General features: G+C 32.1%; 1 protein-coding gene across 1 annotated transcript in view; it reads right to left on the bottom strand.

Moving 5' to 3' along the window:
• suclg2 (succinate-CoA ligase GDP-forming subunit beta) overlaps positions 1-26,398 on the bottom strand; it is a 245,992-nt gene that overhangs the window by 132,676 nt on the left and 86,918 nt on the right. Inside the window, exons 3-6 of the mRNA XM_056467784.1 lie at positions 23,771-23,870; positions 19,202-19,292; positions 5,888-6,040; positions 4,418-4,507 (exon numbers count right to left, since the gene is read on the bottom strand). Of these exons, the coding sequence (XP_056323759.1) occupies positions 4,418-4,507; positions 5,888-6,040; positions 19,202-19,292; positions 23,771-23,870 (434 nt within the window). The remainder of the gene's footprint in view (positions 1-4,417; positions 4,508-5,887; positions 6,041-19,201; positions 19,293-23,770; positions 23,871-26,398) is intronic.

The raw sequence follows: 26,398 nt of genomic DNA, 5'->3' as shown, positions 1-26,398 counted from the left end.
GCATGGCGCAAAAGCACAAAGAGTGTCCGAATCCACTTTTGCTTTAATAGGAACTGAAAAATACGCTTTGCGCCCTGGCACATGGTCTAACAGGGTTGTGCTTATTCTCTTAATGGTCCCATTTCAGAAAGAAGGTTAAGTAAAAACTCAGAGTATGTTAACCCTGAAATGAGAGAAACTCAGGGTTTTCCATTTCAAAATGGCCTGTTTCTGAAAGAGAGGTAACTTTTACTCAGTTACCATGGTAACTTACTCTGTGAACCTAACCTGATCAGGAGCAGGTTTTGTTCTTCAAACTCTGAGTTTCTGTCAGTCTCCTCCCCTTTTTTAAAGACGAAGCAATATTTCTTGCCTTAGCGTTAGTCATTCCTTGCCTACATTTCAGTCACACAAAGAACAAAGTTACGAGAATGGCTTGTCCTTGGAAAATTACAATTAGATTCATAACCAAAGTTTTAAGTTTTAGCTTTGCTGCAAAAATTTTATAATTCTCTGAAATTCACTGTCCATCGACAGGGATATGTACGTACTGTAACTAGATTAATGGGATTATTACTCATTCTGAAAACTACTTTTTAGTTCTGCTTACATTCGAAATGTCTTATCAAACTCTACCACTTGATGACTAAAGCAGACACACAAGTGCACTTTTACATCTATTAAAAACTCAATTTTAGAAATATTATCTTAAACTGATCAACGTGTGTAAAAATGAGAACCTTAAATTTAGCATTTCCACTGAACATTAAGTAAAGGTTATATGCATTCTTGTTTTGTCAAATTTGTAGAAACTATGCAGTAGCCTATTTTATGTAATTTAATGCAATTACATCTGAAATAACTTCAAAATAACAGCCAAATCCCCACTTTTTCAAGTGAAACATCTATAAACGTCACATATTACCATATTTATTTTATTATACTTAATTATTTAAATACTTAAACTATTTTAAATGTAAACTTACGCATTAACTTAAGCAGCTACCCATCTGTTTCGTGGTGTTGCTATTTTTTTGTTTACATATGGTCATATTTGCTATAACTTCGCATAAGCACATCAAGTTCAGCAGTAGAAAAAAATGCTGATCTTTTTTTTCAGATCTTTCCATGGTGACTCGTAATATCGCTCCATTGATAATACCTTTTTATAGTTGTGGTGTGCACACTTAACTCTAAATTAGTCTACTCAGACTTGATTGACCCAACTTTTAATCTTTTATTAAGTCAACACAGAGTTCAAGTTTAAACTCTGAGTTGGTGGAACCTCCTTACTGAAACAGGTCCAATAAGTCATGGGTGTGTTTTGAGCATAACGTGCATTATACCAATCAGAGTCTCATCTCCCATTCCTTTAAGAGTCAGTTGTGTCATGCCATGGCGCATATGCTATTTACATGGCCTTTTTTAGAATAGTTTAACTGCTTTACACAAACAAAGAACTCATAAACAACTACATAGACAACACATCATAACCAACAGTTGAGGTTAATTCAATGGCACGTGGTTTTATGATTCAGGGACATGTTTTATTTTGGTAAAATATCTGCCAAGTCTGCAAGGGGGTAAACCTACGAGCAGAGCCGTAATTACAGCAAATAATTTGATTACATTGGCTCAAACATAAAAAAATAACAGGTAAATATAACAAACATATCCATTAATCTGTCTAGAATATACCTTTCATTAACAAACACAGCATCTACTGCGGCTGAGGTTTGACGAGAGTTTAAGACAGGAAAGATAAACGACTGTTTATTGCTGTACACTTTTGCTATTTCATGTGTTTTCTGAAAGCATGTCATCCAAACAAATTCTACGTTCAAAGCGTTTAAGAGCTAAAGCGACATCTTCCTTTCCCAGAGCCAGCGGAAGCTCTTTTGATAATGAGCGCATGCTGACAGAAAACATTGTAGCGCCGCTCTCATCGGCTCTTTGTCATATCGCTCCACTTCAAAGAGCTAAAGCTAAGTTAACGCAATACTGCATCCCAAACATGCTAATTAGCATGGACTCAAATAGATGCTCGCCAAAGATGCGCAGTGAAGGAAAGACTTTGAAAAGAGCCAAACTGACAAGCCAGACATTCAGCAGTGATTTCAGTAATGTTAGGCTTCTCTAGTGTCTACAGAAGGAGAAATATACACTTGTATATATAGATAAACTATGTTGAGGGATCGAAAAAATAATATGCATTAATTCAGATCATATCGATACAGATTTAGAATGTTGTGAATTAACAATTATGGGATAAAATCACTGTCATAAATATTTCGTGCGTAAATAAATTTCACGCATCTGTAATTATAAAATTGTAAAGGAAAACAGAGCGTACTCGTAATTTTACGACGGTACAATTTCAAAATCTGCGATTAGAACAGACACAGATACGACATTTTCTTTGTCTGTTTGTATATGACTGATTAATTTTCTATGGGTGTACTTTACAAACACGAAATACAGTTTCACCACGGACACGAAGTCCTGATTACGAGTACGAATCAAACAGCGACACTCCACTGTCAAAATTACGTCACCGCTGTCACAGGCATTAATAAACAAGCGAGAGTCATCGATCACAACGGCACGCCTGCTGGGCACTCAAGCTCTACAAACACCCTCTCAGGTAAGATTTCTGTAATTCCCTCTTTGAGAAATGTCCGTCATGAGCTGTAATAAAGGTTGAGACTTAATGAGGTCCATTTTCACTGTGTTTCTTGGACATTTTACAGAATCAAAATTAAGAACGGGCCGAGGATAGTGAGCCTAATGCAAGTTAACGATACAGGCAGCGAGTGCAGTTTCTCAGTGAATCACTTAACAATGATTCATCCCAATATGACGGTCTATTCACTATTCACTTGGTGTAACGGATTCGGCATGTTACCTGAGTAGTTAGATGGCAGAGGGGTGTCGCAGACGAAAGACGAAAGTGAAGAGCGGCGAACTGTCGAGTACGAAAGTGAAGAGGGTTAGGAAGTTGCGGAAGATAGTGAAAGTGAACAGCGAGGGCGGTTGAGCAGGGTTGGTCGGTAAAATGAGGTGTGTGTTACGGCACAAATTAAGCCCTGCGGATGGGGAACCAGCCGCGATCAATCATATCACGTGCTCCTCTCGAAATTAGTTAGTGAAACTTCACATTGTTTTTAATACTTTCTTTGGAATAATGAAAGAAAGAAAAATAAAACATTTTGAAAAATCCTCCAAATATCATATAGTACTTTCCCTCAGAAAATGACAAGTGGTCAAGCTACCAAAAAAGATGACACACTATCGTTTATATACATTTTTAAAAAACACAATGCTAATGTTTGAACTTTTTTTTCTTTTTTAAATTTTTTTAAAATGTATTTGTTAATTATTTATTATGCTGACCAACTGTCATTTTAGGCTAAATAAATAAATAAATAGTAAACAAAAAAATTATGTGCTTACAGTATGTAATGACTAGTAAATGCAGATATGTATAAAATTATATATGTATAAACACAAAATGTTCAAATTAAATAAATGTTAAATCATTTTTTATTATTTTTCTAATTTTTCCAAAATGATGTTTAAAAGAGAAAGGCATTTTTTCTATAGTATGTCCTACTATTTATTTATTTATTTATTTATTTATTTATTCATTTATTTGTTTCTTGAGAAAGTTTTATTTTTGTTATTTATTATGTATGTTATCAAGCTCCTTAATTAATTTTTATTTTTCTATTTTCTACAGAATAAACCACTGTTGTCCATTGACCTCGTTAAACTAGTGTAGTAAATTGCATTTTAAGACAAATACTAGTATTTTGCAAATGAACTAGTACAATATAATGTTCTGTCATCATGGCTAAAACAAAAATTTGCTATTAGAAATTATTTGTTAAAAATTATTGTGTTTAAAAATGTATATCTCCTTTTATGAGTACACATCAAAACAAATTACTTAAAAAAATCTTGTGAATGCTACATTTATCACTATTCATGCATTAATTTTCATTGCTCGGTTTATCAATATTTCTTTTTATAATCTGGCAGTAAGTGACATACAAAATAGGTCCACACATTTACTACAAATGTGCAAGGTGGAAACAGAATCTTCTGCGCTGAAGTCACTGGGAGAGCCAGTAAGCAGTCTCAGCGTAAATGCCATTAAATCGTGAAGATTTAAACTTGTGCTTATCGTTTACGGCACAGGCAGACGCTGCAAATCTACAGCCCGTTTATAGCTGGCAGTTTATGTGAACGATGTAACAGCACGAATTGTTGATGTCCACTCAGGCCTAAACGTGTACAAGAGAAGTTTAATGAGCATATTGGCAAAGTCATCATGACCATTACTCTGTTTTTTTCTTTTTTCCAAGAGAGAAATAGAGAGACAGACAAGACGAGTTGAGGGACTCTAATGGCAGGATCTTTCAGTCCAACCCATTACCTGTCTCTCCAACGGTCCTTTGAATCCCAAATTAGCTGCCATACGTAGCGCCTGGTCGTCTCGGACCCCCTCGAAAATATCTATGACTTCCTGAGGCAAAGAGACGGGAGACAGAAGACAAGAGAACACCAATCAGCAGCTAAAATTTGACACAAAGCGGATGTTCACATTAAAATCAAAAGAGGGGCAATTAAGCTCTGGAACGCAGCCAAACTCAAAACGAGAAAAAGATGAGAGCCGGAGAACAACGGCTTTTCAATTAGAAGACCATCTCTAAAAGATCAGTCATACACAGGGATGGACACACACATAAGATGGATGATGCAGATGAACAGATGTCACAAACGGTTTGTTTATGTATTATTTTAAGACATTTTTTATTGATTTTATTTGTTTAATTAAAAAAGGAAAAAGGGTTTTTAAATAAATAAATAAATAAATAAATAAAGTTTTTGGCCACTGAGTTTGTAAGTTTTAAAATGAGTAAACATGACACTTATAGTATACTTTTAGTAAACATCACACTTAAAATAAACAACTGTCCATATATTTTCAAAACATTCAATTATTAATTGCTACATTGTCCAATTGTAATTTATTTTTCATATATTTTATTTTAAGGGACCTTCTAAGGTACATTGAAGCTATATTGAATTTGTTTGTATGCACTAGTCTACAAAAACAAATGGCAAAAACAACGCTGTTTTTGATAAAATACCAATATGTTGTTTACTAACTGTTAATGGGTACACAATTTGATTCTGAAACTGTTAAAATACACATTAACCAACTTATGTGTGAAGTACAGTTGGTTATCTTGTAAGTCAATGTTAATAAATAATGAAATATGTAATAATTAAGAAAAAAATAATGAAACCATGCAACGTTATACATTTATTTAAAACAATAGCTTACATTTAACAGTTTAGATTTTCAAATAACTTAAAATATACCAATTTAAAAAATAATAATAAATAAATAATAATAGCAATAATAAATAAATAAATAAAATAATAATAATAAATAAATAAAATAATAATAATAATAATAATAATAATAATAATAATAATAATAATAATAATAAATAGCTATATTAAATAATTGGTCATATAAAATAAATCAAATATGAAAATAAAATAATTATGTTTCACATTATTTTACATTTATTTATTTTTGATTTGAATTATTCCGTATGTTCTTACTATACAGTACACTACTGCAGATCTTACAAATAAAGCATACTAATATTTTAAAGCAGGAATAATAAAAAAAAAACATAACATATTGAACAGAATGAAAAATACAGCAATTACAGTAATAACAATAATCTTTTTACTAATAAATTTATTTCTAAATCATTTTTTTTTTTTCAGTTAATCTTTGTCCATAAGGACCCCTTCAACACAAATCACAAAGTCATTTCATTCCTACACCAGTGAAAGCCTTTAGAGTCAGCCTGAAGTGTGATACCTTGAAGATGAGCTCTGGCGTTGCGGCAGCCACTTCCTCTATGTCCATGCCACCCTGAGGGCTGCCCACCATCACGGGTCCATTACAGGAGCGGTCCATCAGGATGGCGAAATATGTTTCCCTTGAGATGTCCAGAGCTTCAGCCACCATCACCTGTTCGACACAAACACATCCACCAGGTGAGACAGGGATTCAAACCAGTGTATCATCTACTCATTACGATATATAACACTATGGGTTTGTTGAGTGCTTTGAACATTCTAAGGGGCCATTAATACGGAACACGTTTTTCTTTTCCAATGTGCTACTTTTCTATTGACCCATTTCACATTTCTGGGTTTCTCAGTAGCAGAAGTCACCATAGTTGGGTAAATGAAGAGCGCAGTGAATAGGCAAGCATAATCCTATTTAATTAAATAATAAAATAAAAACTCCACGATTGTGTTATCAAAACTTTCAGAAAAAGTTTTAAAAAAAAAATTGTATGAGACTAATAACAGCAGGCAGAAGAGAGAACAAAGTCAAATTTACTGTCCTGCCCCATAGATGCTCCATTTAAAATGCCTCGCACAAGCAGTAATTTGTTTTTACATTCATACATACATACATACATACATAAATACATACACATAAATGTTCATATGTTTTTTTAATCAAAATATTGTTCTCGTTTTCAAGGATTTAAGATGCTGATTACCCTCTTCAAGTGAAGAAGCTCCATTTTTTACATTTTATGTTATGTAAACAGAAGCTTGACAGAATTGTGTGACCATTACGCTTAAGTCTTGCATCTTTCAAGTACCACATATGTGAGTGGCGCATTTTTTTGACATTGTGTGAAGCTAAAAGACCTTCAACTTTCACTCTGAGGCTGCTCATTACTGACTACGTTTACATGGACATCAGTAATCGAATAATTTGCCTTAATATGAATAAGACAATAATATGATTAATGTGTTTACGCGAGTTGCTTTTTGAATGTTCCTTTCATGATCCCGTTTTACCTGTTATAACACATAGTTTGACTATCGTCATTGTGTCACCACAATATCCACGTTTCCTCTGGAGTTTCAGGTAATTACAGAAGTTTCATTTTTATTTTTCGACTTTAACTGCAGTCAGGCAGTTTCACTTTCATTCAGGAACATTTCATTTCTGCCCCCGCGTTACAAACTGAGGTATTGGATGAGAGGGAGAAATTAAGGACTGGTGGAGGAGTGTTGTTTTAATGGAATTTGATACTGCACGCCAAATGGAAAAAAAATCCTACATGACAATAGTTTGATTTCTTGTTTACATGTCTGTACAGCACTTTAATAATGTGACTAAAATCGGCATACACCACGTCTTACTGTGATTAGTTGGATTATGACCTTAATCAGATTAAATTAATAATTAATTAATTACAAATTAATATGTGGATAAGAGTCTGAATTATAAGGTGTTGAATAGTATGACTGTTGCTATTGATGATATATTGGAATGCATTACTGTGGAAATATGTATGGAAAGGACAAAGAATATTGTAATGAGTTGTGTTTACAGAACTCCTGGATCAGATGTTGGACTGTTTAGTGAATGGATGGAAAAATTGTTTGCAAAATCCTCACAAAAAAACATGTTTATATGTGGAGATTACAATATTGATTTGCTTAATCCAAAAAGGCACAAAAAAACAGAAGACTTCGTCAATACAATGTATAGTATGGGATTATATCCTACTATTACGAGACCTAGTAGAATCACATCTCACAGTGCAACAGTGATAGATAATATTTTCACAAACATCATGGAGAGTGGTTTAGAGAGTGGATTATTTTATAATGATATAACTGATCATTTACCAGTTTTTATTGTTTATCAATGTCAGTATAGAAGGTACGAGGATACTTCTTATTCTACATACAAAAGGTTACGGACAACTACAAATATGAATGCATTAAAAAGTGAATTAATGAAACAAAATTGGAGAACAGTATATGAAGAGGTTGATAGTGATAGAGCATATAATACATTTTTAAATATTTTTGTTTCATTATACTATAAACATTGCCCAATAGTACATCTTAATAATAAACAAAAGCAAACAATAAGTCCATGGATTACAAAAGGTTTATTAAATGCATGCAAAAAGAAAAATACACTTTACAGACAATTTATTAAGCATCGTACCCCAGAGGCTGAAAATAGATATAAAAAGTATAAGAATAAATTAGTTACTATTATTAGAAAAGGTAAAAAGCAATATTACAATAAAATATTAGACAATAATAGAAATAATTTGAAAGGCTTATGGAATACTTTAAATGAAATTATAAGAAATGGAACTGATAGTAAAAATATAAGTTATCCTGAATATTTTATAGAAAATGACCATAAAATAAATAATAAAGAAGAAATAGTAAATTGTTTTAATAAATTTTTTACAAATGTGGGACCAGAATTGGTTAAAAATATCAATGATTTAGTAAAAACAGAAGGGGTGGATATTGATTTGATTGAGAGAAATCCCAATTCTATTTTTATTAAAATAGTAGATAAAAAGGAAATAATAGATATTGTAAAGAAATGTAAAAATAAATCGTCTATGGATTGGAATAATATTGATATGAATATAATTAAGAAAGTGATTGAAGACATTGTAGAACCATTAACCTATATTTGTAATAGATCTTTCCAATCCGGTAAATTTCCAAATAAAATGAAAATTGCAAAGGTAATTCCACTTTATAAATCTGGAAATAAACAACATTTTATAAATTATAGGCCAGTTTCAATACTATCTCAGTTTTCAAAAATTCTAGAAAAACTCTTTGTTGAAAGGCTTAATAATTTTATAGAAACGCATAACCTTTTAGCTGATGAACAATATGGTTTCAGGAAAAATAGATCAACATCTCTGGCATTGACAGAAATTATTGAGGAAATTACTAATAAGATAGATAAAAAGGAGAAGGTAGTTGGAATTTTTATAGATTTAAAGAAGGCATTTGATACAATAGATCATAATATATTGGTAAATAAATTAGAAAGGTATGGTATTAGAGGAGTAGCTTTGGACTGGATAAGCAGTTATTTAAAAAATAGGCAACAGTTCGTGGAAATTGGCAACCACAAATCGTCATATCTAAATGTAACGTGTGGCATACCACAAGGGTCAGTTTTAGGTCCAATATTGTTTATAATTTATATTAATGATATGTGTAAGATATCAGAGTTGTTTAAGTTTATTTTATTTGCAGATGATACAAGTATTTTTTGTTCTGGGCATAATTTACCAAAACTTATGGAGTTGATTAAAACAGAAATGAATAAATTGAAATTATGGTTTGATGTAAACAAATTGTCATTAAATATAAGTAAAACAAAGGTTATGTTATTTGGGAAATTAGAAAGTAGTTATAATATAGATTTACATATTGATAATGAAGTTATAGAAAGAGTATATGCAATAAAGTTTCTTGGTGTTGTACTGGATCATAAAATTAGTTGGAAACTGCAAATAAATAATGTGATATCAAAATTAGTCAAAACTGTAGCAATAGTGTATAAAGCTAGATTTATCCTGGACAATAAATCAATGTATATATTATATAACACACTTATGTTGCCATATATGAGTTATTGTGTTGAAATATGGGGGAATACATATAAATCTAATTTACGATCCGTATGTACAATTCAGAAAAAAGCAATTAGACTCATAGAAAATGTGGGGTATTTGGAGCATACAAATCCTTTATTTTTTAAATTAAAGATACTAAAGTTTAATGATTTGGTTAAATTTAAAACACTTCCAAAAGGCATACAAACGTTTTTCAAAGAACGACAAGGGGGATATAATCTGAGAGAAGAATTAAATTTTAGGAGGTTGAAAACAACAACAACTTTAAAAAGTTTGTGTATGTCTGTCTGTGGTGTAAAACTATGGAACAGTCTAGATCTGACTCTTAAACAATGTCAGGATAATAATCAATTTAAAAAGTTGTATAAATATATGTTATTAAAGGAGTATAACGATGAAGGTGATTGAAAAGGTATAAAAAGAGAAAGGTATGATGCAATTAATTAATGACTACCTGCAGTACTAGGTTTTTTTTTTTTTCTTTTTTCTCTGGGTTTATGTTACAAGGTATACGGGTACAAAATGGAAGCAAACATATAGTTTGTCAGATATGCCAAAAGGATAGAATGTGTTCATGTGAAAAGAAGAGATAAGTAAAGGAAGAAATAAGTTTAAGTAATAGACGAATGATGTATGTGGTAATGGGGTGGGAAAATAATAAGCTTGTGCTTCATCCCACTCCATTTTCGACCATGTTAAAATGTATTCTTTTGTTAATGATATTTTATGTATGATACTTTGTTCGAAAATAAATAAATCAAATCAAATCAAATCAATTAAAAAATAGCTGTTTACATGGTAGACTCTTAATCAGAGTATTGTCTTAATCATATTAAAACCGGATTATTTATGTCCATGTAAACGTAGTTCTGAAGTTGTGTCTGGATACCTTTATGCTGGATGCTTTACGCCATGTTTTTTTTTTTTCAAACCATTGCCTCTCACGTTTTAAGAAGCAAAGACATGTCCAATGTGAATGAGCCCTAAGGTGTGTAATTATTTTCAAGCAACACACGGCTAGTTCCAGGCAGCTTTTGACCACATTACAGTTCCTAAACACTATGCTGAATGATTTAAGTTATTTCACACTCTAAAACAGTCCTAAATTACTAAATAATAAAATGACACTAAAATAATTAAATGAATAAATACTTTAGATGAGATGCATAGGAATCTAGTCCTGCACACCTGAGAAGTTTGAAGTCAAAAACGTGAAAAAAACGAACTAAATATCTAAAAAACAATGTCTTCTCAATGTCGGAATTAACTCCAGATCATTGAATTATTAGAAAATATTATACCATCACCTCAGATGTGCATTATTTTTTAGTAATTCAATAGCCTACTATTAAGTATTCCTTACTTAACATGATAATGTACCGCACAATGAAAATTTGCTCATTAATTGATCACCCTCAAGTGGTAAAAAACCTGCTTGACTTTCTTACTTCTGGTAAATACACAAGAAGATATTTTGAAGAAAGCTGAAAACCTGTGAACATTGACTTCCATAGTAAAAAAAAACTGATGTGGATGCCATTGGTTACAGGTTAAGCTTTTTTTCTCAAATATCTTCTTCAGCATTTAACAGAAGAAAGCAAGTCGAACAGTTTTGGAACCATTTGAGGGTGTAAACAGTGAGTACATTTTTATTTTTGGGTGAACTATCACTTTAACAGTTTTTAGCATAAGTTTACTAGCTGCAGGCCCTGCTTTTGCATCGAATATAAGATAATCAGCTATCGTGAAGTTCTGAGATGAGAAATTCAAGTGGAGAATGAGATAACGACAATAACAGGGTGGAAATAACAACTAATGAAAATGGAGGAGATATGGAGAGGGAGAAGCATAAACAAGGAGGATAAAAAGCAAGGAGAGAGAAGAGGAGATGCGGTGCAGGTGATAGTGGAAACAGACTTGGCTAAACATATCGCATTCTGTTTATCAACCAAACCAAACAAAACCAGACTAAAATAGGTTGTGAAAATAATTGTGAAGTGAAAAACACATTTATTAAAAATAAAATTTTATTTAAAAAATGTAATTAAATTAAATTAAATTAAATTAAATTAAATTAAATTAAATTAAATTAAATTAAATTAAATTAAATTAAATTAAAAAAATTATTTAATTAAAAGTAGTTTAAAAAATAAAATAAAATTAATTAAATAGATAGATAGACATAAAAATTCAACTAAACTATTAAAAGTAAAATGTTGAATACTTTACACTGTATATAACACTTTTTTTTAGCTGAATATTTTACACCAGTTGTGAAAAAAATCTCTCACACCTAACTCGGACGGCGAAAGAACTTCACTGAGCAGGTGTTGAAGAAGTGTCATCACTCTTACTTGTTTGTGACTAAATAAATTTAGAGTGTTACAATTCCTCCAGTCCATACACTCCAATCTTCAGCACCCTTGTCCATTTTTATCCCTATCAGGTTGTGAAAGAGGCAAACATTTGTGGTCCCTGTTCATTCTATTTCCCACGTCGCCCTTCCATCTGTTCGGTCCTTTACTCTATTTCCTCACTTCCCGGTTTATTACGGCAGAAGAGAAAGAGAGGTGGCCAGACTGTGCTAACACTCAAGTGAAACACGGCACATTATCACACAGTCACACAGGAAAAAATCTGTTTAACAGGAGCCTTAATCAAACACTCCCTTACTCAATCCTCTCTAGGGCTATAATGTAAACTAAAAATAAATACATCAGCACATATATTTAAATTTATTATTTAGTTTTATTTAGCCATTGACCTACATTTTTGGTTTGTTTGCTTGTTTGTTTTTTTTACTATTCGCAGAAATAACTATTTTATTACGCAGCTGGAATACTGGATTCTGATTGGTCAGGACATTCAAAGTTATGTTATTACCAGATGATAATCGACTAAACTAATAACAGGCTCATCTGGGTAATACGGATTATCTTTACCTTAAATATGCAGACTGGAACAATTTTTGCATTCAATGTCAGTGTTTTGAGACTTTTTGCCATTCACATCAACGCTTTTTTCTAGCGATGAGCCAAATGAACGTGCAAAATCACTCCCTGACATTAGATTGAATATGGTTTTTGTGAGTTTTTATACATTTTTACACCTGCAATTTTGTGAGTTGATGGGTACACTCACATTTGCTCACATTTTGTTTAATCATAAGGCATTAAACATTGTTGAAAAGCGAGAGCGAATCTTGTTCTGGTCTGCATGGAACTTTACATATAAAACATAAACTAAGCAAAGTCTAAAACACTAAACAAGCAAGCAAAAACAAATAAAAGACACAAAGGCACAAATCAAGTATAAAAAAGCTAACAAACAAACTAAATGCAATAAACTATTACACCAAAGCATGCAAAACACTAACATAAACAAGAATGCAAATGCTAAAATAAAAATTGAAAGCCAAAATCAAGGCTTGGTCCGCATGGCCCTTTACATATAAAACATCATCTAAGCAAAAGTAAAGAAAACAAGGTCTAAAACATTAAACAAGCAAGCAAAAGCAAATAAAAGATGCAAAGGCACAGATAAAGAGAACAAAAAAGCTAACAAAAACTAAATAAATGCAATAAACTAAAACATCAAAGCAAGCTAAACACAAAAACAAACAAGAATGCAAAGGCTAAATAAAAAATTAAAAGCCAAAATCAAGGCTAAAAATAAAATGAATAAGAAAAGAGGCAAAGGTTAAATCAAAGTAAGCAACACAAAACAGTAAAGAAATAATCAGTGTTTATAAACTGTTTTACTGCTGACTTCCTGCGGATTAAACACTTTTGACTGTTTATTTAAAAAACAACAACCTCAAACGCCAATAACAGCAAAATATTACCCAAAATGTAATTAAATCATAAGGATAAATTGCCAATGCCTTTCACGTCAGCATATTGACACTAAAGGCATGTTGGTTTTTTATGTTTAGGTGTTTATAAACTGTTTTACTCATGACTTTCCGTGTATGAAACACTGTGATAATATGAGATGACTTTCTGCAGATGAAACACTTAATTTTGACTGTTTATTTTTGAAAAAAACAAAACTCAAACCCAATAACAGCAATAATATTACCCAAAATGTATTTAAATCATAATGATAAATTGCCAATGCATTTCACATCAGCATATCGACACTAAAGGCATGCTGGTTTTTATGTTTAGGTGTTTATATACTGTTTTACTGATGACTTTCCGCGCATGAAACATTGTGATAATATGAGAAGTGAGATATTCATTCTTACTTATTTGGTGCAATAACTCGTAGTAAAGAGTAATGATTGACTAGTTACTCTCCATCCAATCTGTCATGCCGCATCAAACATCAAAATTTATTATTGAAACTTTGAGTTTCTATTTTGAAATTAAATTCCTCATATGAAATGGTTAACCAGAACAAATATACAAAAAAGCAATCCATCCCGAAAGAAACATAATGACAATTTTCTGCATGAATTTGTGTACCTTTAAACAATGAAGCACAGTGACATTCACCGTGTAATTTTACATAATAGCAAAATGTTCGCTCACACTGTATGTCACATGAAGCTTAAATGCTACTATGAAATAAAACAACATTTCCTGAAGGCTTGGAGGAGAACTCCAATTTTACAAAACATGCTATTTCTTCTCCCTCTCAATAAACAGTGACTGAATTCTGAATTCATGAAGAAAACCTCATTATACAATAACGCATCCAAGTGAGAAAGAAACCAGAGGGCTCTTGAATAGCAAATGTGACACCTTAAATGCAGTGTGAGATCCACGCTCTGGCTGTCATTTCCAAAACATTTATTTATTTATTTTTTTGTTTGCATCGCACCTCTGTTTCTTCTCACACCACCATCATATGAATCCACCCTACACTGTAAACCTGACAAATTCACATTACTCAAAACATTTGTGAAAACGTATTACCTCAAATCCATCTGCTTAAACAGGTTAGTAGAATTTAACTTTTTTATTTTGTCCTACATGTGTTTGACAAATAACATTGTGAATAAAATATTGAAAAAATTAATGAGTCATTTGTTTGCGTAAACGTCACATCAACTCAAATCTTAATGATTAAGGGTTAGTTACAGTAGCAATAGTTTGTATTAATGTAACTATCAAAGAGATCTTTATTCACTTGAATGCACACAGTATCGCCCAGTGAATGCTCTTTATTTCAGCTCATCCTTAACCAAATCACAGCCCCTACTTTTCACTACAATTACAACAAATGTACAAATGTAAGTGTAATCTCTGTAAATTACAAAATAGCACACCTTTAATGACTAACTTATATAAAACAATTAAGACCTACTAAATAAAATATGAGGGTAAAACATTACATCAATATGTTTAGACCTACATATTATAGGGAGCAGAACACATCAAGGGTTGCGTTTATAATAGGCCTACAATTAATTTGAACTTTCTTTTAACCCTCTGGGGTCTGAGGTGATTTAGGGGTCCCTAAGATGTTTTGACATGCCCTGATATTTTTGCTAATTTCAGCTATTTATTAGTCAATATGTATTGTTTTGTATTCAGGGCAAACTATTTTACAATAATATGTGAGGCAGATGGGTGTACATGCTTGCGTTTTTTAGAATATATACAGTTGAAGTAAGAATTATTAGCCCCCCTGAATTATTAGCCCCCCTGTTTATTTTTTTCCCCAATTTCTGTTTAACGGAGAGCAGATTTTGTCAACACATTCTAAACATAATTGTTTTAATAACTCATTTCTAATAACTGATTTATTTTATCTTCACCATGATGACAAGTAATATAAGACACTTCTATACAGCTTAAAGTGACATTTAAAGGCTTAACTAGGTTAATTAGTTTAAATAATTTAGGTTAGGGTAATTAGGCAAGTTACTGTATAACGATGGTTTGTTCTGTAGACTATCGAAATTAAATATAGCTTAAAGGGGCTGATAATTTTGACCTTAAAATTGTTTTTAAAAAAATTAAAAACTGCTTTTATTCTAGCCAAAATAAAACAAATAAGACTTTCTTCAGAAGAAAAAATATTATCAGACATACTGTGAAAATTTCCTTGCTGTGTTAAACATCATTTGGGAAATATTTAAAAAAGAAAAAAAAAATCAAAGGGGGGCGAATAATTCTGACATCAATTGTATATGTAACCCACCGGTCCCACTGCACCCAACCCGGTCTGAGCTGGGATCAAACCAGCGATTCTTTGCATGAAAGTCGGTTGCTCTAACAAGGAGGCTAAAGACCATGGTCTCTAGCGTCTATCACTAAAGCAACTTCATAGGTCAGAGGAGTGAGGTTTACCTGCATAGCACTTCGCTAGCTGGCCTCTGTTACACTCACCCCCCTAAACATCACTCCCATTCCGGACGAGTCCCCACGTGCAACCCACCAGTCCTACTGCACCAAACCAGGAGGCTAAAGACCATAGTCTCTAGCGTCTGGAGAAAAAAAATTGAGCTGAAAAAGAGTCCAAAAAAAAAAAAAAACACTGAATGGGCCTGAATAAGACTTTTGAGTAACCCGTCTTGTAGGCTACAATATTCACTTCACTATTTTGTGAAAATTATTTTGTTCTGTCATTAAAAATAAATCATTACAATGATTTACATTTTGTAAAGTCAGTTTTTGGGTCAGCACTGCTATATGCATGGGATTGACAATAGCCATGAATATTTCACAACTGGAGAGACAAAAGACACTCCCCCCCATGGCTAATGTTCACCCATCAATGTCACTGTAAAGCAATGTCCAACTGCAAAAGCTAGTCCAAACTATTTATAAATGCTTGTTGTAAATTCATTTTACATAAAGTATGTAACTGTAGTTGTATCTGGGTGGTATATCCAGTGTTTAATATTGACAAAATGTTTGGTTTAGTGCTAGTAGCTAGGTTATGTGCTCATACATGTGTTCATAGTGTAACGTAAATAAAATAGTTTTGACTGTTCACCTTAGAAAAACTCAAACCCTAATAACAGCAAAAATATTACCTAAAACGTTATTTAATCATAATGATAAACTGTCAATGCTTTTCACATTAGCATATCGACACCAAAGGCATGTTGTTTTTTTAGCATCATAGGACTACACATTATCACTGTATTATAAACACAGTGCATCCCACAGAATTACAAATACAGGGAAATTTGTATTTATAAGGTACAACACATCTCTGAATGGTGTCCTGAATGTAGTAGTAATACAGCTCATTCTCAGGCATGGTGAACACTGAAGGCACCAGTGATGATGATCTTCACTGCAGAATTATTTTAATGAAGTGCAAAACAATTCCCTACAAAAGATGTGCGCCATGATCATATGAATTTAAGACTTGGTGCTTTGATTTATGACCTATTTAAGGACTTAATTCACTGTAAAGCAATATAAGACTTTTAAAAAATCCACAGAAATTCTGCACACAATAACACTTAATTTTAACATTAATTTCCCTTATCCACCTTTGTCCTAGGACCCATTAAACTTTTCCTGGATTATAGGTGTCAATATGTAAAGTGTTTGATGAACTGAGTACAATGAGGTTGCTTTATAAACTTAGCAATTAACAAATTACTTTTAGCAGACCCTGAACTCCAAACAAGCCTTTATGCAGCAATATTTCGGATGTATTACTGTTCCGTAAAGAGAAATAACCTGAATGAACAAAACACAGTGAACTCGAGAGTTAAAATATGCTTGTGATTTGAATATTACATTAAAATACCGAGCATAATGTTATTTAATGATGAACAAAAACAAAGCACAAAGTCAAACATATACCGCTCGCTTAGTTTTAAGAATGTATGTGGATTAACTGTCAATGAAGTGATCCGTTTCAATACTTTTTAACCAAAGTTCCCCAGACCAGAAGCAAAATCTATAATTTGAAACACAGTAGCCATGTGCTGGGAAAAAGCATGTTTCAACTCAATCAGTGCAAGTTTGACTTCATGCAATCAAATTGAGTTCACACAACTATTACTATTAAGTACTATGAACTTTCATCAAAATATTGGTGAAATTAATTTAGGAGCCCCTATTATGGGTTTTTGAAAATGACCTTCCATGCAGTGTGTAAGACAACACTAAGTGAATGAAACCATCCAGCTGAGGTTTAAATCTGAAAGTGAACCGTAATCAAATCTATTGATCCTTTTTTAACTCAGAGTCAAATAAAGGAATCGCGTTGTGTTCAGATATTTTGCCTGGATGCATCAACATCGATATGGGACATCACCATATATGAAGTGCTGGATCTGGTAAACCCTGAACGTGCCTTTCCCTTCAGACATTAGACTGATCATGACGCGAAGATTACTATCACTGACAGATGGAAATTCGGCTGTGGGAATTAAAGGTTAAAGTTAATTTTCACAACAATACCACAGTGTAGCCAGCGGTGTGCTGTGTTTGTTCCTCTTATTTTTGTAATAGTTAATACAATAACCTACGCTGCAACGCAGGATTCGCTGGCCATTTGTTATTAAAGCTTATTTTCGGGTGGGAAAAAGACAAAAAGTGATGACTGCATTGTGCGAAAACGGGTCAGATGTGCAAGGAGAAGCTGGCAGGAATAAAAGCGGGTGATAATGGGAAACTCTAGGCCGTGTTTAAAGATGAGAGGACAAACACATGCTAAGTGCAGGAAGCCATCATTACCTCCTGAGGGAGAGAGAGAGATAAACCGTCATAAACATACGGGCTGGTTGTAGGAGTGCGCCGAGTGTCAGACATGGAGAGAAGCAGAGAAACAGGCAGGAAAATGAGATTTCTGCTTGTTAGTGACACATGGAAATGGCTGTTTACCAACACTGCCTGCAAACCGAGCTCTGACTCATACAGTTTATGCATCTCGATGACCTGTGACATCTAACTCGGCTAATAGCAAAAGAGACTTTTCTTTAAAGAAAAAAATGACAGAAAGCAAAAAAAAGACAAATGCATTTTAAATGGCGCAGCATGAATTGGTTTCTCCTGCAGCCAGCAAGACAAAGAGAGTAGAGAGAAAGAGAATGAGAGAATTGCACTTTCAAGTGCAAAAGTAATTATTTATTCAGTGGAATAATATTAAAAGGGAAGAAATCATGCGAAAGATAAACAAGGTGCTGTTTATTAAATATAAAAAGAAAAACTATAACAATCTAAATAATAATGATAATAATAATAATAATACATATTTTAAAACTAATAATAATGCAAAAGCTGAAGTATAAATGTATTAATTAATTAATAAATAATCCAAAAATTAAAAACAAAATAGCAAAGGCAAACAAACAAATGGATAAATAAATATTTCACATTCTAAAAACTTAATAGATAAATTAACAAAAAACATATAAATAAACAAAACATGCAAAGGCTATAAAAGTGACCCAAAATAAAGCTGCAAAGGCTAAAATCTAAAAAAAAATCTAAAAACAAAAGCTAAAATCTGAATAAAACAAACTATATAAAAGCAAATAAAACTGAAGTGACCTATGGCATTTAATTTATCTAATAAACAGCATAAGGAGGTTTGAAAATTGGTGCAGCATGAAACAGGTTTCCTCAGCAGCCAAGAAGAAAAGGAGAGTGCAGAGAAAGAGAAAGAGACAATTTCACTTTCAAGAGTAAAATTGATTTATTCAGTGGAATAATATTAAGCAGGGAGAAAATTATGTTAGGAGATAAACAAGGTGCTGTTCTCTGTACCGTTTTCACTTCCACTCCTTCCTTAGGCGTTTGTTTGGTGGTCAGATTGTAGCCGAGCATCTTACTGGCCAACTCTCCAACAATGGCAGGACTGAAACAGAGCAACATAGTTTTACTGTTTTGTGCATTTCTGAAACAGTAGTATATATATATATAATATCTAATATTGTATATATATTACATGTATATATTACAATTTGACAAATATTGCAGCTTTTGGACAACATAATGTTCTTTTGAGGCTTTTTTTTTTCGGCGAGAATGTAGTTGTTTGGATTGCACCTATGCTGTTTATTTATAAGGATAGTGGCTATTTTAAATATTCATAATTTCTGAGATACAGCGAGTCGGTGGCCATCAGCCTGTCATTGAGCAGAGCTAAGGCGGTTGACGTTCTGTCACAAGATGACGACAGAGACCGCATAATAAGTGCTTAGGGGGAGAAAAAAACTCAAGTTACACCTTATTAAATATTATAAAACAGGTAAGTGGCATTCAAAGTCGATCTCTCTCTTTTGTATGTTGTATTTATACTATAGTAATCTGGTAGTGTTTGCTTTGCTTTGGCTTTTTCGGAGTTAATTATTGCGATATCCCGATTGCAACAGAGAAATGCTAGGAAATGTCTGTAGACTGATGGCATTTTATGCCATTCAGCCTTATAATCTTAAAATGAGAGCAAATTCCTCTTTTTTGTCATCACTTTAGACATTACGCAAGAGAATCATTTAGCTCTAAAGTGACGTTGGTGAATTCGCAATAGTTTCTGCTGTTCTGATGTCAGCTGTAGATGTGAATGAATGGCGGAAGAAAATAGTTCCTCATACAAAAGGATTTTTAGACTCTTCGTGTTTGATTTTCTTTTTTGTATACACGATTATGCCGTCAAATTGTTGTATGAATGCAAAATCACACTCATAGCAGTGCAATATGGCTGTGTATCATCACTGGTGGGACACTAAGGCATTCGGCCTGCAGCCTCAAACCAATGCTCACCTCCTACCAGTGCCGATATACAGCCATATCCCACTGCCACTCCTGTTATATTGCTCATATTTGTGGATTTTTTAAAGATGAATTCCAGTATTATTACTTCAAATTTCAGTGTCACAAAATCCTTCAGAAGTCATTCTAATATGTTGATTCACTGCACAATAAACACTTATTAATTGATGTTAAAAAATGTTTGGGCTGCATTTATAGGTTCAGGTTTTCATGTTTGCCCATGTCATGTTGTTTCATGTTGCTTCTGTGTTATCATGTGATTCCTTTGTTCTGTTTTCCTGCCATTTTTTTGTTCATTAGTTCCACCTGTGTTCTCACCCGTTTGTCATTTAGTTAATCATGTCCTGTGTATTTATACTCCTGGATATTTTTGGATATTCCTTGTACTGGCTTGTTGTAAACCTCCTCCTCATTTTTGTTTTCTATGAAGTGTTAGTCAATGAATTAGGAGGCGTTTTTGATAATCAATGTTTACTGTGCATTTGTTGAGAGCGCAACATATAGTTGGAATTCACTTATATTTCATTCATTAAACTCTTTTGTGAATGTTTTGATTTTATTTACAGAATTTCATATCAAAACCCATTAAGTAACATGCCACTAACACTAACAAAGCATGCAAAGGCTATAAAAGTAAACAAAAATAAAGTTGCAAAGGCTAAAATCTAAATAAAACATCTAAACACAAAGGCTAAAATCTAAACAAAAACCAAACAGAACTCTTGTGATTATTTTAATTTTATTTACAGATTGTAATATTAACAATACAGTAATAACATGCCATTTAGCGCTACAAAAGACATCACAGTAATGAATCCAGGTTTATTTTTAACTGAAAAATGACTGGGAGGGAGAATTGCAAACTAAATAACTCACCCTGAACTGATCAACTGAGTAAGTCTGATTCAAAACGATCATAATGTGGCAAAACTAAAGACACTAAAACTTTAAAAGTGGATGTGGTGTGGCACGGGTGATAAATCTCAGACAGTAAACTGATGCTTCACTTAATTTATGATGTACTGACACAAAGGACAAATGATGTACAGCGTGTTCTTTGTCACATCTATACAGACAGGCTTTACTTTAGTGAGTCTGCTGTAGACACGCTGTAAAACAAACCGTCATTTTTTGCAGATCAAACATTGTGCTTCATATTGTACAATGTTTATTGTTGCATACAACACCTAAAGTTGCAGTGCACTTTATACAATATAAGATGAAACTGCATGCGAATGCGAGTTTTGCCATACTATTACAGATTTTCACTATTTTATGATTAATATATATTTTGGGGGGATGCAACTGTGCTATTTCATTCTACGAAAAGCCCCGTCTAAATTGGCAAGGTATATGTATACGTATTATTGTTTATGTATATTCATTTATTCATACATTATCTTTTCGGCTTAGTCCCTTTGTTAATCTGGGGTCGCCACAGCGTAATGAACCACCAACTTATACAGTATAAGTTTTATGCAGCCCTTTTACGGATGCCTTTCCAGCTGCAACCCATCACTGGGAAACATCCATACACACTCATTTACACACATACACTACGGACAATTTAGCTTCCCCAATTCACCTATACCAATTGTCTTTGGACTTGTGGGGGAAACTGCTACCCACTGCGCCACCATGATGCCCTATATATATATTATATACATATTGTATACATATACATACATACAAACATACTCACACCCACACATACATATACACACACATATATATATATATATATATATATAGAGTGTCATGTTAGTGCAGTGGGTAGCGGTGGTTATTTATGTTGTTTACATGAAGAAATCTGTGTTACAGGTTAAACAAAAATTCTAACAAACAATTATATTTTGAATTTAAATTGATTTTTTGTCTTGCGAATAGCCAAAATTACAAGTTTCGGTCTTTTAAATGTGATTAATCGTGATTAATTGAAAAAAAGTGTGATTAATTAGTAATTTTTTTGACAGCACTAACATACATATACATACATACAGTATACATATACATACATACATACATACATACATACAGTATACATATACATATATATATATATATATATATATATATATATATATATATATATATATATATATATATATATACATATATATATATATATATATACATACATATATATATATATATATACATACATACATATATATATATATATATACATACATACATATATATATATATATACATATATATATATATATATATATATATATATATATATATATATATATATATATATATATATATATATATATATATATATATATATATATATATATATATATATGCATATAATAAATAATACTACTAATAATAACATTATACAAAAGCAAATTGTCATGAATAAAGCAAAAAAAAAGCCCCCCATTGCACCGGGTGTACGACAGGGCCCTAAGTCTCTTTAAATCTCTCATCATTCCCTGTGATCTTTCTAGTGTACTGCAAGTCAATACGGTACAAACCAACAACTAAAAGTTTAAGAAACACATACTAGCAAACTCTAGCAATCTCTCAGGGACAGAGAAAGAGCTGTGCTCATTTGCTAGATAAAACAGATCAGGCTGCGTTTCAGAGTGTTTTCTCTGGACGATTCTCTTCATCCCGAATGCCGAAGTACACTATGTGACAGTGATTCACGACACAGACGTTCAGTCATAAATCAGCCCCTACTTGAGGAAAACTCATGGCTTTCTGCTAAAGTTTTTAGAGATTGCTATATTTCACACGTCTCCTTCATTCTCAAGGGTTTGTTCACAACATTTTTATGGTTTCTATCATGCTTATAATTTGTTCAGCCAAGAAATCCATCATTCTGCATTACAACAGAGTTTTAAGGACATCACAAATGCTGAGCGCAGCAGGATATTTTGGGGGATTTTCTTGGTGAGGGTGTCCAGAAATGAGTTTTAAGGTGATGCAATGTGTGAAAAATGAACATTTATCACCATTCTTACCCATTTGAATAATTACATTAAGAAAATATTATTTGCATCACAAGTTTTCTAAAATGTTATGCTTAAATATGCAAATTACACATGATTTAATTAAGAATGCACTCATTTGCATACATTTACAGAACAAAAATTGAATGAAGTAAGGTATAAAATTCATGTTTTGTTTTTTCCTGACACATTATAGTGAACAGTTTTTATATTTTGGATTTCTCTTTTTTAGTCACCCCATAATACTGTAAATACTTCAAACAGCCAGGAATAAAAAAATAAAATAAAATAAATTTCACAATTTGTAGATTAAAATAATGTATATAATGAAGTATATTTTGTGTGATTGAAAAAAATACTTCAGAATATTGATATAATACTGAAGTTTGGTGCATGTGAGTGCTGTTGAAGTGCAGATTTATGGCTCAATGAGGGAGAAAATGTACAATAATTGAAATCTACAGACACAATCTGATAAAGAGTGACAAAACAAACATTATATATTTTTTTAGATGTTTTCTTTATATTAGATGGGGGAAAAATCTTTAAAAGCAGGATCTATCCTCTCAGAAAGTGGGTCTGAGCAGGTACTCACTCTTTTGTTAAATGCACTCCTCCTTTCAGGCCACTGTTGAACACTCCTTTCCCTCTTCCTCCCGCTAAAATCTGAGCTTTCAGGACAATCTCCTTCGCTTCTGAAGTAACAAAAGAGAGAGAAAAATGTTAAGAGAACAGAGAAAGGCAAAAAACACACAATGTGGTGCTAATGTGGATGATTCAGGTTCAAATCTAGTCTGCAACCATCTTGATTTCTCTTTAACAGACAATAACCTCAACAAACTTACAGATAAATAGGAAAAACAGAAATGAAATTGAAAGAGGAGTGGTAATTTGATATTAAATATTACATCAATCTCCACAGGCAGGTTTAGATTTTTGATGACACATCTTAGCAATTCTGCCATAATTTCTTTCATCAAGGAAACATTGCTGAGATGAAAGCAGACGACTAAGGAAATAATAGCTTGTCATGAGACACTGTTGAAACATTTAATCTGTATTGTGCCATATGAATAATTTTGACAGATTTTGACATAAGGACCATATCCTGTGTGCTCAGAAATAACAGTGACTGATTTGTTACAGTTTCATCAAGTCAAATTTGAGACTTTTAAAAACTTTTATAAGACCATTATGAATAACACTTCAGACTTATACATGCTTATTTAATTGGCCTGATTTAAATAAATATTAAATAAATAAATAAATGTTAAATACATACATACATACATACATACATACATAAATAAAAAGATAAATAAATATTAAATAAAAATATAAATAAATAAAAGATACATAAATAAATAAATAAAAATCTAGTTATTTTTAGCTGCATATTTTTTTTTTAATAATGTGTCAAAACAAGCAAACTCATTGTATACATGCGTTTTTTTTTTTTTTTTTTTTACATAACTTTTCTTTTATCAAAGAAGTTTTAAAAACTATAATAAACTAAAAACTAAATGGAGAACATTTAAACAAATAGTATTGTTAGGAAGATAATTTAATCATATTGGTAAAGTTTAAAGTGTAACATTTGTTAAACGTTCTACTGAGATAGATTGCTGGTGGTTGGATAGGTGACTGGATAGCTTTACATGGGAAAAGGAATACCTGTTTAAAATGATTTAAAACACCTCTACAACAGCTCATTTCAGTAAATGTAATGCTTTGTTTTTGAAATTTAAAACCTATATTTAAGACCCTGTGGACACCCTGTATAATACAAATTAAGGAAGAAAGAAAGAAAGAAAGAATGAAAATAAATAAATAAATAAATAAATAAATAAATAAATAAATAAATAAATAAATAAATAAATAAATAAATAAAAGCCAACAATTTGGTGTTAGAAAAAGGTTTAAATCTGGTCACACGTCCACAGCATTCAACAAATCTCTAATCCAAAACAATGAATTATAAAATACAGAATAATGTTACATGGAATAATAACTTCAAGTCATTATCACTGTTACATAATCATAAAGGAACTCAAAAAAAGATGAACCAGCGTGTCCTGCAGGCATCTTAGCAATAAACAGGAAAAAAAAGGGAGGAAATGAAATTGAAAACACAACCGGAGGAAGTACAGATGATTGACAGGTGCTGAAAAGCAACAGGAACAAAATGAACAAGGCGGAGCTCTGTGAAAATGTAAGAGCTGATTACAAAAATGTATTCAGTCAATTTAATATTGAAGAGCATTGATAAAAATAGTTCAGTATAAACAGATATTGAATATTTTACCTTATATGCATTCCAATCCACATAGTTTCCTCACAAAACATTTTGTGAAAGAACAAAAATACATAATTCAGTTGCATCTAATATTTCATTTGAGCGATGTGTGAAGAATATCTCTTTATATGAAACAGTAGTGCAGATCATGTTCATCTGATATAAATAATAACTATCTCTGCAATAAACAGGAAAAAAAGGGCAGAAATGAAATTGAAAACAGAACCGAAGTGCAGATGATTCCAGTGAATATTGTGGGAAGACAACAAAAAATGATAATCTTGAAAAAAATATATATATATATTTTCTTGGAAATGAAAAAAGTAATAAGTTACTTCACTAGTTACTTGGAAAAATATCTTGATCTTGCATTACTAATAATAAATGGTGTGTTCACAGCAAATCACAAATGTAAGTGCTTGAATAGATTGACTTAGATTTAATTGTAAAAATTACATACAAAGTAGAGCTGCACAATACATCCTTTCAGCATCGATACCGCAATGTACGCATCCACAATAGTCACATCAAAGGATCTGCAATGTCGAACTGGTATTATAATTGACCAGGAGCCACATTTGAAAATGCTCATGATTTGTGCAGTCATTGCAAAGTTTTACCGTAATGTTACCAAAACATTTATCATTTCTGCGTTTTTATCATTTAAGTCAGTTTAAAGTATTAAGGCATGAGAAATCATGCTTTTACCTTCAAGAAAGATTAATTGTATGCATGTATTTATACACATGATGTAGTCTACAGTGTTATTTTACAGTGGATTAATAACTTTGCATCTGATAATAATAACTGTGTATCTGAATATTGCTAGGCTTCGAGAAAATCATAAAGCACTGTATATTTTATATATACAGTCTCTTTGCTCTACTGAATTTCTCAATGTTTGTGATTGGTTTATTATATTTTATG

The sequence above is a fragment of the Danio aesculapii genome, chromosome 11, assembly GCF_903798145.1.
Source record: "Danio aesculapii chromosome 11, fDanAes4.1, whole genome shotgun sequence".
NCBI classification, from domain to species: Eukaryota; Metazoa; Chordata; class Actinopteri; order Cypriniformes; family Danionidae; genus Danio; species Danio aesculapii.
The sequence above is the reverse complement of the archived record's forward strand: the minus strand, read 5'-3'. Positions and strand labels throughout refer to the sequence as shown.